Here is a 13,198-nt window from a genome sequence, read left to right as displayed (position 1 = left end):
GGAGGCAGAACAGAGCCAGCAGCAGGGCCTCAAATGCAGGTGGGGGCGGGGCTGGGTCCTGTTTACTCCTCCTCTGGGTCACCCCAGGTAATTAACCAGCTGCTCTGCTCTCAGACCTGAGGATGAGACCCCCTCCCTCAGGCTCCCCCCAGCTCTGGGCCCTACCTGCCGCCCACGGAGAAGTCAGACACAGCATAGTAGTAAGACTGGAGGACCCTGGGGTCCTTGAAGATGTCATCCCCAAACGTGTTAAGCCGGTCCAGAGAGATCAGGAGGTCGGTGCTGGTGACCCACTCCTGGGGAAGGGGACAGGGACGCTATCAGCAAGTGCTCTTGGCCTGCTTCCCTGGAAAGTCCTGCCTGATGGTCCCCCAAAAGTGGGAGCGGTCCTCTGGCACAGGGACAGGTCTGGCTGAGACAAATCTTGAGGACAGGCCAAGAACTAGGAGGCCGGGGTCAATCTTGGGGCTGGGCCACTTGTCGGCTGTATGACAAAGCCCAATGCTTTGGTCCCTCTGTTTCCCCATCTGTAAAATGCAGCCAAGTCAGTGGCTCCCCTGAGGGTGTGAGGAAGAGGGTGGCAATGTGGGGCCTGACATCTACACGGAAGTGGTGTGGTGGTGGTGGTGGTAGTGGTGGTGGTGGTGTGTGTGTGTGTGTGTGTGTGTGTGTGTGTGTGTGTGTGTTGTGTGGACAGCAGCTGAGGCAGCCCACCTGAGAGCCTGGTGTTCGGGTGGTCTGCATTCCCCCCTGCTCTGCTCTGCTTCCTCCTGGTAGCTCCTCACATGCAGACACCCTAGAACATGAGCCCCACAAGCCAGAGCCCCCAGGCTCTGCCTGGCACACAGCAGACACTTGATAAATACTTGCTGATCACGGGCTGGATGAGCAGCTTCCCCGTGGAAGCGCGTGGTGAGGAAGTGGGGACGCACGTGGAGAGTGACATTTCCATCCGCCTGCTGTTATAATCAGAGGCGGCTCCGGCTGAATATTAATCAACGTTTTAATTCAGCCCAGGAGCCCCTGGCTTAGCAATCAGGCCGTCAGGATGGAAAATGAGCTCCTGGCTTAGTTGCTCCTCACCCCAGCAGGACTCAGTCCTGAGAACTCTGTACAACATTGAGGCTGCGGGTCCCTGTCACTCTCCAAGTCCCCCGGGGCTGGGATTTGCAAAGGTCACTGTGCTTTCAGGGTTCTGTTGAAGGCAGGTCTGACTGCGAGGTCGAGGTCGGGGGCAGGGCTGGAGTCCACCTTTTCCTCCCCCCTCGTCCCTTCTTCTCCTCCTCCCTCCTTTGATTCTTCTGATAGGGTTGCATTCATCCCAAACTGGCTTCACATGTGGCCCTGAACTCTCAAACCTTCTGTCTCCTCTTCCCAAGTGCTAGGATTACACAAGTGTGCACCACCACAGCAGTTTACGTGGTGCTGGGGATGCAACCCAGGGCTTTGTTCGAGCTAGGCAAGCACCACGCCCACGGAGCTGTGCAGCTTAGGACCCTTGCATCTCTTCTTGTTTGTGGTGCTGGGGTCAAACTTAGGGCCTTCCCTGTGCATTTTAGGCAAGCATGCTGTCTCCCAGCCATCCTGCAGCCTGGGGCTCTGTGCTCTCAAACGGGGCCCCTGGAAGATGCTGAGGCCTCCGAGGACCAGGGAGCCAAGGCCTGGGTGGGCACACAAAATGCTTCACCAGTGGAAGTCCTGGGGGTCTCTGAACACATTGTCCCTCCCCACCCGGGCACAGCTAGGAGAAACCAGGTGGGCTGCAGGTTGCCTGGGGACCCATGATCTTCCTGCTTTAGCATAGTAAGCCTGTTAAACTAAAAAATAAATAACAATAAAAAAAAACAAAACAGCCAGTCGGTGGCACACACCTTTAATCCCAGCACTTGGGAGGCAAAGACAGGCAGATCTCCTTGAGTTCCAGGACAGCCAAGGCTACACAGAGGAACCCCATCTCAACCTCCCCACTCCCGAAAATTAAAATGAAATTAAATTAAACAAAAAAAAGAAAGAAAGAAAGAAAGAAAGAAAGAAAGAAAAGAAAAAAAGGGAAATCAGATATACACCAAAGATGGCAGGATTCTAGGGTTTAAGGCATGACAACCAAGGGGTCCCAAGGGTCTCTCAGGCCCTAGCTCTGCTGGTTTGCCTGCTGTTCCCTTACCCACCTCCCAGGCCTGCCCCATCACCCTCTCCCCTCCCCCAGGCCCCGCTGTCCCCTGACCTGTAGCACAGGGCTCTCCTCAAAGTTGTAGGCACTGGGACGGCCCTCCAGGGTGGAGAAGGCCACGTTGCCCCCGTTCAGGGGGGAGATGTCGCTGAACTCAGAGGTGCAGAAAGCCACCCTCTCGTCCTCACCCGGCTGCAGGTAGTGCCCCTCAGGGCGGCCGTAGGTTTTCTGGCAGGAGGCGCTGTAGTACTGGTAGGGCTCCCAGGGGCCCCCGGTGCGTGTGCGTTTGTAGATGGCAAAGCTCTCGGGGCGGCTGGTATGGAACTTCAGCCTCACGTAGGTGATCTCATAGGCTTTCCCTGCAGCCAGGCAATGCAAACCATCTCAGAGAATGAAGCAGGTCCCCAGCCCTGGAAGGGGGGAGCAGGATGGCTGCCTGGTGGAAACTCTCTGGCGCTTTGGGGCGGAGGGCCACCATCGTTGCTGACGCTTGTCAGGGGAAGAAGGGGAGGGCAACTTCGGCAGGCTTCCCAGCTACTTGCCGGTCTTTTCATCTAGCTCAGCTCACCCTTTGCACGGGAATCTGAGCCATTACAAGCCATTATTCCCTGAATAGCAGTACTTCTTCTTCTCCATAAATAAACATGTCAATAAGCTAAAGACACAACACTTAAGTCCTACGGAGGATGCAGGATAAGCGAAGCCCCGACAACTGGGAGCAAGAGTGACAATGGCAGCTGGGCATGGCACACGCCTATGATCCCAGCACTCAGGGAGGCAGAGGCAGGTGGATCTCTGAGTTCGAGGCCAGCCTGGTCTACAGAGCAAGTCCAGGATAGCCAAGGCTACACAGAAAAACCCTGTCTTGGGGGGGTGGGGGTGGGGGGTAGGGAGTGAAAATGGCACTTTGGGAAGCAAGCTGGTGTCACCTCAGCATGCTGAACAGGGTTGGTGGATGACCCCAGAATTCTACTCACAGGCAGATGGCCAAGAACAACACAAAAACTCCTGACCCACAGAGACTCGGATGTGCATGTCCACAGCAGAACTCCGAATGGCCCAAATGCCTGCTGACCATGTAGAGTAAGCGCTACTAGGGCAACAAGGAAGGAAGTCCTCATGTGTGCCACCCAGCCACGGCCCGTGAGGGGCAATGCCGAAGCTGCTAAGACAGAAGGCCCCACCAGCTGAGTGCCCAGAAGCAGCCCAGCCACAGGCAGGAAGTAGGTCAGCGGTATTTGGGGCCAGGGTGAGACTTTGGGATAAGTGGGAATGACTGCTGATGGGCACAGGGATTTGAGGGGCTGATGAAAACATCCTACAGTTGACTGGATGATGGGCCCGTGAACCAGTGAGCCTAAGAATCGTGGGATGGTTTGCTTTTATTTTCAAGTGACAGGAGACAAAGCCAGCACTTCATGTCTGCTAAGCATGCATTGTACGGCTAGGCTGAGTCCTGCACACACACACACACACACACACACACACACACACACACACACACACACGTGCACGTGGCAGGCGATAACGAGTGTTGGTGAGGACACAGAGGCCACCTTGTGCGCTGATGACGGTAAACTTTTAAAAAGTGCCACCGCTGTGGATAACAGTGCCAGGCTTTAAAAAAGCAAAGGCCAGCTCCACCCTACACCCTGGCATGCCCAGAGTGACATAGCCTCAAAGCCATGAAGGCAGCATGGAGGAACATACACGCACGTTTGTGTTCACAGCGCCCACTCTTCAGGACAGCCAAGGGGCAGAAACAGCCGGTCTGTGTCAAACAGCTGGCCCAGCCGTAAAACAGACAGCCATCCAGCCTGCAAAAGTGGGACAACTCTGACCCGTGGGCCGAAAATACAGACAGTCCCTGAGGGTGTGGTGCTGGACGGAAGGAGTTCGTCACAGACAGATCAGCCCTGCAGACAGGCCTCTTCTCACACGCAGGAGATGACAGGGCAGGGCCAGGGAGGGGCTGAGGGACGATCAGCGGCTGACAGCACCTGATGTGGGAAGCACGAAGACCAGAGTTCAAGTCTCCAGCACCCGTGTGAAAAGTCAAGCACGGTACCTGTGACCCCAGAATGAAGTGGGTGGGAGTCAGAGAGGACAAAGACAGGCAGGTGCCAAGAACTCAATGGCCGGCCAGCCTAGCCCCAAGCAACAAGGGCAGTGAGAGACCCTGTCTTATGGCAACAAGGTGGGAAGTGATAAAGGAAGGCTTGTTGACCAGCTCTGGCTTCTAAGCATGCACACATACACACACACACACACAGACACACAGATACACACATAGACACACAGATACACACACACACACACACACACAGTAGTACAGGGCCGACAAGATGGCACACTGGAATCTAGGCCACCCACAACTGCCTGTAACTGTAGCTACAAGAGACCTGAGGCCTGGCACCTCCGCTCATGTGTACGTGCCCACACCCAGACACACACACTCACACACACAATTAAACAATAAAATAAATATACTTTTAGAAGACTGTTCCCAGAGCAGTGGGGCCGAAAGGGGCTGGGGGAGGGCCAGCCCGTTCTGTTTCCTGAGTTGAAAACCCTGGGCACAGCTTCAGAGAACGAGGAATGTGTTTGTGACCCCAAACCGCACAGGCTTGAAAGCGGCTCTAGTCATACGCTCTGTGTATATCACCACAACAGAAGAATTTAGGGTAAATATACTGTCCCTCTGGGACAGCAGCTTGGTGACAGGGATGAGGAGGAATAGCCCCAGCCTCAGACAAAGAAGCCTTCGTGTGTGTGGTGGTGTGTGTGGGGGAGTAGGAGTCACAAACTAAAAGCCCAAACCAATCAAGGCGTTTTATAGACTTGGGAAACCAGGAGACTGAAGAAAAGACTAATGGGATCTACAGGACAACAGTTCCCACAGCGACCAAAGCCAGACCGTCCGCAGAGTCGAAGACACCCGGGAAAGTCAGAGTCAAAAGCTGAAAGGAGAAGAGATGCTGTGTGGGTCCCCCCCCCCCCGCCGTAACGTCTGAGCCACACAAGCAGGAGGGTCCGAGTTCGAATTCTTAGCATAAAGAGCTGGGCGTGGGGGGCACGTGCCTGCAATCCCCAATGAGTTTGGGGAGGGCACGGAATTATCCCAGGCTCACTGGCCAGCCGATCTGGGCAGATCCATGGGCTCCGAGCCCTGTGAGAGACCTGGTCTTAAGAAACAAAGTAGAGGTAGAGGGCAACCGAGGAACCACACCCCGAGGTCACCTCTGCACTCATACGTGTGTGCACGTAACACAGAAACCACACAAGGAAATAAGTTGGGGGAAAAAAAATCAGAACAGGTCCCAGTTAGGGGCGGTGGAACGTGCCTGTCATCTGGGCACTTGGGAGGTGGAGGCAGGAGAATTAGTAGTTCAAAGCCGTCCTTGGCTGCTAAGCTGCCTGGGACTGTCTCAGAAAAACCAAACAAAAGGCACGGGCCTCAAAGACAGCCGGCTAATTGGTGAGCATGTTTGTCCTCGGAACTCAGCACAACTGTTCCTCCTTCAGTTTCCCTCTGTTTTTTCCCAATTTTCTTTCCTGAAGCTTGTTCTAATTTAAAACTGGAGAAAATCCAGTTTTACGAAACTTTTAAAAAAGCAACCGCCTTGCCAGGTTCCGTTTTGAGATGTTTTCTGCAGTTCCATGGCAGCGCCATTGGCACTGGGCTTCTGAAACCTGCGGACAAAGGTGTGTACGGGCCTCGGCCGGGTCAGGGGGAGTGCCAGACCCAGACGGGCCCAGATGTGCACATGCTGGGACAGACAAAGGTGCTGCAGACTCAGTAGACAGTACAAAGCCAGGCCCCTCCTGGGAGGAGACACTTCAAAGGTGGCTGGCAGGGAGGCTGCCCTTGGAAAAAGGGGATCACTGGGATTGCATGCGACGCAGGGAGTGAGCGAGCAGCTTCTGCTCTGGGAAACATCGCGGCTCCTTTGCCAAGCTGGGAGGTGAGAGCTGCTGAGGCCACATCACAGGGGCCCAGTGGGCTGGTTTGTTGGAGAGTTAATTAGAAGAACAACTTCAGTCTGCTCTGTGAGGACGGGCAGCAGCCGGCATGGCTGGGAAAGAAAATGGCCCCGAATACAGTGACAGGCATTAAATCCACAGCGGCCAGGCTCCTGTAAGCTCCAGGGGCCAGTGAGCTTCCAGGGTGATGGTTTTGCTCCTAAGCTCTAGGCCACCCAGAATACTGTCCCTCCTACCTCAACTGCTCTTTTCCTCAACCCCCATGATCTCAGCTCAGCACTGAGCACCTACTGGTGAGGGGCACCAGCTGAGCACATCCTTACACACTGTCTGAGACCCCCAGTCCCATCCTGGTATGCGCTCAAGAAGCCCAAAGCTCAGGCAGAAGGGGTCCCAACTCCACACAGAAAACGGTCGGCTCTCTCTTGGTCCTCAGACCCCCCAAAGGGCTATGCAGAACCAGCTACCCTTCTGCTGGGGCTCCCTGGGTGCCTGAGGAGACAGGGCTTCTGGGAAAGAGATACAGATGCTCACGGAGACACAGCTCCAGGCTTTGGTGGCTGCAGATGCAGTGGCTGGCATGCTAGGAGCCACCCGAGCCGAGTCTTGGGATGCTGAAGCACGGCTACCCCGCCAGATGGGCCGTAAAGCCTGTCAAGACAGAGGACTGCCATAAGCCAAGCTGGCCTATGTCTGGGGCTGACCTGGAGGGTAGGCTGGGCTTATTTTGGGAAGATGGAAACAAAACAAACTTTAATTACAGCCATCTGGGGACATGGGAGGGGTGGGGCGGGGGTGGCGCCAGAGTGGGCAGCAAGATTTGAGCTGGAACACATGGGCAGGCCAGACTAGATACCCTTCGCCAGGAGCCAATGTCTAGTGTGAGAGCAGCCCCAAGTCCTGACACACACTGGCAAGTTCTTCATCCTCCTTGGCAGCCCTGGGCATTTTGAATCCCTGTGAAGAACTGGGGGCCCTTGGAGGTCACAACCCACGGGTCACAGGAACCAGACTGAACCAAGCCTGGCCCCATACCACCCTCCCATCTCTATACCTAATACAGTCAAGATTGTCAAGTCTAGCCTGGCAGAGGGAACAGGTTCTTCTCTGATTGGTGATTGCGTAAGGCTTCGTGTCAAGATCATGCTGAGGTCCAGTCCCAGCTGTGAACACTGGAGTGTACAGAATACGAATTTGCAAAGAGGGGAGACGGGCACCCCGGACCACCAGAGCCGGCTGTGAATAAACAGAGGAAGGGTGGGGAAAGGGTGGCAAGAAGGGCGCACATAGAACCCAGAGAGTGACCGAACACTCTGGCAAACAGTCTGGGGGCTGGAGAGGGCTCTGACTTCAGAAATACTTGCCTAAGTGTATGGAGAGATGGGAGGGGTGCTTTTGCTTTAAAAAAAAATGTACACAAAACAAAATACACACACGTAGCCACTTTCGAGTGTGCAGTCCATGGCAGTGAGCACATTTGCACTGCCGTGCACTCACCGACACTGTCCACCTCCAGACGCCCACAACTTCCCAGACTGAAAGTTCGCCTTCTTAAACGTTTGCTCTCCAGCCCCTCCCCAGCTCCCAGGAGCCCCATTCTACTTTCTGCCTCTGCGAATTTGACAGCTCAGGAGCCTTCGAGAAGTGGGATCTTGAAGTCCTTGTCCCCTTGTGACTGGCTAATAGCCTCAGTGTTCACTCCTGCTGTAGCACACCTCACTTTGCTTCATTTCCGGGCTAACACTGCACTGCGGAGCCGGTCCCCACACAGCTGAGCTGTGCTCTGGGGAGCAGATGGGAAGCTGGGCCCAGCTGGGGGATGCCTCTGTGGAGGGGATCATCTCAGAGGCAGCTCTCGATTCCAGCAGGTAAAGTTCGGGCATGAGATGAGGTAGGGCCTGCCCCCAGGAAGGGCCAGGGCCAGGCACAGAAGAGGCTATGTTTTGGAACAATGCCTCTCTCTTCCTCCTCACCATCCCTCCTCTTGCTCACTCCCTTACTCCTGCTGAGGACACTGGCTGCTAGAAATTCACTGATTTGCCTGACTTCTCTCTTAATAACTGGGTAGGGCAGTGCCTTGGTTTCCCTGTTTGTAAAATGAGGATAGCACTTAGAGAGCTAAGCGATCAGATGTCTATAAGACTCTTGAACATCAGCCACTCCTGTTTAGCTATTCTGTGTATTTACTGACTGACTGGCCAAAGAGCCTGAGCAGGTGGCCAGGCAATGGGCAGAGTGAAGCTGTGAAAACAAGAACCCTCGTCCACTCCATGGCAGCTTAGAGCTGGGAATGGTGACACACAGAGCCAAGGCAGGAGTTCAGGTAAGTGCAGGCCTGGTGGGAAGTTCCAGCTGGGTAGACAGTGCAGGTTCTCTGCCACACTCCCAGGGCTTGGGACCTGGAACCCAATGGGTGTCCACTGGTTTATGAGCTAGTCTGGTTTACCAGATGAAGCCCCATTTAAAGAATGGAAGGGAGAGCCTTTGGTTCCCTGGAGAGGGCCATGGTCGTAGTCAGAACAGGAGGTTAGGTGGAAAGGGATTGTGGAGGCCCCGAGGCCCCGTAAGTAATCCCCTCTCCCCCACGGCAGGACATTCCACCTTTGCAACTCCTACATCACTGTGGGAGGCCCTGAGGAGTGGAGACAAGGCCAGCTGGGCCCAGGGCCACTTCTGTGGGTGGAGGGAGGCTATCCAAGACCACTGCCTTGACTCTTGACCTGCCTGGGCTTAGCATTCCAGCCAAGTCCCTCAGGGAGGTGGAAGGAGGACTGTGTCCCCAAGCTCTGACCCCAGCCAAGGCAAACACACCACCCACTCCGCAGGAAGGCACAACTGAACAGAGACTCAGGACACTCGGGAGCCTTGGGGCTTCTGGGGGTCCTGAGGGGTCCCTTGTCCTGTTTCTATCCAAGCCAGGCTCTTCACTGAGGCTCCTTAACTCCATAGTCTTCCTCCCTCCTCTAGGACCCTGTAGGCTTGGAGGGTTCCGGTTCTATGAGGCTGCCTCCATCTGCTCCCTCAGACCTGGAGCGCTCTGGCTTCTTCTGGAGACACGTAGCGCCTTCAGGCCTTGGACAGCCAGGGCTGACCCCCACCCCACCAGCTGAGGCCTCTATGCCTCATGTGTATTTCTCAGCACTCAGATTCCCCCTGTATTATCTATGGCTGGCCTGCAGCCTGGGCATAGCTGTATTCTTTTTTTTTTTGGGGGGGGTGCACAGAGATTTGAGACAGGGTTTGTCTGTGTAGTCCTGGCTGTCCTGAAACTCACTCCGTAGACCAGGCTGGCCTCACACTCAGAGATCTGCCTGCCTCTGCTGCTTGGGTGCTGCGCCTAACGGCATGCACCACCACCGCCCCGCCGAAGTCAAAAGCTAGGGTCATGGGCTCTTTAAGTACTGGGCAGGTGGGTGTTGGGGGACTGATCCTATTACTTCACCCTGCACTTGGGGACTTGGAACCCAGCTGCATCTTTCTATGGTGCTGGGAGAGTTCTAACAATCCAAGATAGGACACCAAGAGTCACTGCATCGGGTTCTTCTGGGATGGAGGTGCAGAATGCTCAGGGCCAACCTGACCTCGTTACTCTCCATCCGTAGTGCAAACAGAGGAGCTTTGGAGTTGAGCTCTGTGTGACCCCAAGCACAGAGCCTCAGTTTCCCCCATAAGTGAAGAATAAACTCTGCCAGGCCAAGATGCTGGCCAGAGTATCTTTGATGCAGGCAGTTACTAACCGGGCCTTGAACAGTCTGTCACCCCAAGGGCCTCTATTTTCCCCTCTTCCCACCCACCCCTTGCCCCAGCCCTGCTGGTTTCTCCAGGCCTCGGTGAAGCGCTAGAGCAGCCAGCACCACCAGCCGCACCGTGGCCTTTCATCACAGGCAGGAAGGCCTGGCTCAGCAGCAACTGCGGGATGGGATCTAGACCAGATGTCAGAAGCTGCGGGGAGCTGGGAACGCTGTGACCTCCATCCCAAGCTGACCTCCGCCTCCTCTTCTCCTGCTTCTCACCCCCACCCCCCAGGGGAGTCTGGCCAGACCTGCCCCCTGCTTTCCCTTCCCAAGAGCCTTCATGAAAGAGGAGGGGGACCCAGCAAACAGGGCTGAGGGGCTGTGGCCAGCCCACCTCAGCTAACAGCTGCAGCACTCTAGACTTGTGGATATTATGAGTCCATAGCTTAGCTGCCACAAAATCAAGACACTCAGCCCTCAAATGGGCCAGGCCAACAAGGGCCTGGCTCAGAATGTCTTTCGGAACAGGGTGAACCCCTATTCCCTGATCCAGAGCTCACCCATGGGGCTCAGCCTCCACCCAGGGCTTCCTGCTCATCCATCAGAACCATGATGCTCCAACCTGAACACCTGCAGTTGATTACTGTCCTCAGAGGCAGCAGGTGTTTGTTTGGTTGTTTGTTTTGAGACAGGTCTCAAGTAGCCAAGGCTAGCCTAAAACTCCTGCTTCTCCTACCTCTGCCTCCTGAATGTCATCGGTTTATTTAGTGCTGGGGATCAAACCCAGGGCCTGAGCATGTTAGGGAAACACGCTACCGACAGAGCCACTTCCCCAGCCCTGCTCCTGTCCCCACTGTACAGGCAGGGAAACTGAGGTGCAACCTAGGGCCCCGACTTTCCAGTGAATGGTTTTGCTATGCCCAAAGGCCGCATGATTACTGCCCTATCCTGGTTTTGGAACCAGCAATAAAACTTTGAGCTGGCCCAGTGCCCAGGACTTGGTGTGGCACTGTCATTCATTCATTCATTCTTTCATGGTACAAACTCTTCTGTGCCTCATGCATGTATGGGTGTGTGATGCCTTTGTGCATACTCAGAGTCCAGGGTCTGTGGGGCCCAGAGGCTGCTTGTTGAAGCATCTAAAGGTTGTGGGAGCATTCATCAGGCACAGCACCAGCACTGGGTGAGCAGGACTGTCCACTCTCACCTCCCCCTTCCTGGTGCTTGAGGCCTGAGCCCCCTCCTTGGCATCTGGATTTCATAGGCACGTGTGACAGCTTTTGTTAGGGAACACTGAGTCTCCCTCGCTGCCCCAGATTCCTCCCATGGCCTTGGGGTCTTGCCAGCCCCATCAGCCAACTCCTCTAGCTTCCTGCTTCCTGTCTGGGCAGACCCCACCCCACTCAAGTTCCACCTCCTGCTCCTGGGAACTGGGATTGGGAGGCAAAGGGATATGCTGCCTGCACTGCTGAAGGGGTTAAATATCCTTCCTGCCTCCCTTTTTCGAGAACAAGGCCATTTCCTAATCCTTGCCAGGGCTTTGCCACCCATGTGTAGAAGAACCAGCTTAGCTGTGGGTGATACAGCACATTCCAAGTTCACATTCTGACCTCTATTACACGGGAATGTCTGTGTCCTGACTGTCACTAGCAGCTGTGTGTCTGTGCACGAAACACCTGACCTCTCTGAGCCTCCAGCTTTCCATGGGGACATAGTTCCATCATTCTATTATCCAGACTTGGCTCTGCGTGTGCTTTGGAATCCGGACCTTCTAGGGGCATACGGAGGATGTATGCAGCTCAGTGGCAGAGTGCTTGCCTGAAAGGCTTCATTCTGTGGCTGTAGGCTGTTCTCAAGTGAGACTCAGTAGCAAACTGCATGAATATTGGCCCTTACTAGGAAATGCAAAGCCTCAGGTCACTTTAGTGCCAAAATGAGCTATTAAAGATACCAAATCCGGTTATCAAAGCTGTGGAAGATCCGCACAGTGTCCAGGACATAGCAAGGAAGCCAACGAGGACAGTGGGCTCATCTGGACTCGGAGCAGGCAGAGAATATTCGAGCTTCAAAGTGGAAGTGGGGCCCTCCCTGGGTTTCCACCACCAGGGCCCTAACACTTCCACACCTCTTGAACCAGGCTGCATGGAGGAACCGTGGGCAAGGCAGAGGTGCCATGCCAAACACCAGGGCTGGCTATCCAGTGGCAGGAAGAAGCTGTCCTGCCCCGGTGCTACATCATTGGTGTTTGGTGGCAACCGCCCTAACTCCCAAGCCCAGACCACTCACCATCTCAGGCATCCCCTGGGTCTTTGAAGCTGACCAGATTGCCAGTCCCTACCTTAGAAGATGGACCAGATCATCATACAGGTGTTACCCCCTCCTTCCCTGACAGTTCTTCCTGGGAAGTGTTGAGACACCCAGTTTCACAGCTATGCAAAAGCTGGAGGGGCTTCTGCGCCCCAGAACTCTTAGGCGCGCCCCTGGGGCTAGCCTAATGCTACCCGGGTTCTGAAGCCTGCAGCAGGGTGCACAGCCCTCTGCCCGGACCTCCATGGGCTGGAGACAAGGTGACAGGGGACTCAGGCTTACCTAGGCGCAGGGTAAGGTTAACTGAGGTGGGGTACTGCACCCCAAAGGCCATGGATGGGCTCTGCCACCAGGTGCTGTCATCAGGGCTGTGGAAGTCTGTGAGGTAGGAGGCGTCGTGGCGTCGCCGGGGGTCGGCATCATCGCAGCGCTGGCACTGGGGCCCCGCGCCGGGCACCCCGACGTGCGGACAGTAGTCCTCGGGGGGCCGTCCGCACGTGTGCGAGGCCTCGGCGCGTCGGCCGAACGCGGCGTTCTCGAACTCCGGCAGACAGCGCTGTGCGCGTCCCGCGCCGTCGTAGCAAGAGCCCATGCCCACGCCCGCCGCGCAGTGCGCCCCCAGCGCCCCCAGCGCCACCAGAGCCACCAGCGCCACCGATGCCACTCCTGCCGGGCGCGACAGGACCCCTGACGCGGCCATGGCCCGCGCCCCGCTCCGCACTGCGCCCGGGTCCTCTCCACGCTGCGGTCTGCGCTCGGTCCCTCTGCGCCCCACCGGCACCTCAGCCCTTCCCCTGCAGGCGGAACCCGACGGCCTCTGAGGGCGGGACCTGCGCCGGCGACACCCCACCGTCCGAGCCCTTCGTGCTCACCCCCACCTGCTGGACGTGCCCGGGAGTGCCTGCTTGTTCTGGCTGGGCCTGGAGACTGGGAGCCTGACCCGCGGTCCTCGCTGCAAAACAGACCTCGTAGAGACACCGCGTCATTCTCCTAGTGGGACGCT

At 56.0% G+C, this 13,198-nt stretch overlaps 1 protein-coding gene across 2 annotated transcripts in view; it reads right to left on the bottom strand.

Moving 5' to 3' along the window:
- Lamc3 (laminin subunit gamma 3) overlaps positions 1 to 12,960 on the bottom strand; it is a 56,350-nt gene extending 43,390 nt beyond the window's left edge. For both annotated transcript variants that reach the window (XM_021654630.2, XM_021654706.2), the window contains exons 1-3: positions 12,478 to 12,960; positions 2,225 to 2,529; positions 166 to 296 (exon numbers count right to left, since the gene is read on the bottom strand). In XM_021654630.2, coding sequence (XP_021510305.2) covers positions 166 to 296; positions 2,225 to 2,529; positions 12,478 to 12,895 — 854 coding nt within the window. In that variant the 5' untranslated portion in view covers positions 12,896 to 12,960. The remainder of the gene's footprint in view (positions 1 to 165; positions 297 to 2,224; positions 2,530 to 12,477) is intronic.
- Positions 12,961 to 13,198: the final 238 nt, after the last annotated feature.

Source organism: Meriones unguiculatus, chromosome 8, assembly GCF_030254825.1.
Source record: "Meriones unguiculatus strain TT.TT164.6M chromosome 8, Bangor_MerUng_6.1, whole genome shotgun sequence".
Taxonomy (NCBI): domain Eukaryota; kingdom Metazoa; phylum Chordata; class Mammalia; order Rodentia; family Muridae; genus Meriones; species Meriones unguiculatus.
The sequence above is the reverse complement of the archived record's forward strand: the minus strand, read 5'-3'. Positions and strand labels throughout refer to the sequence as shown.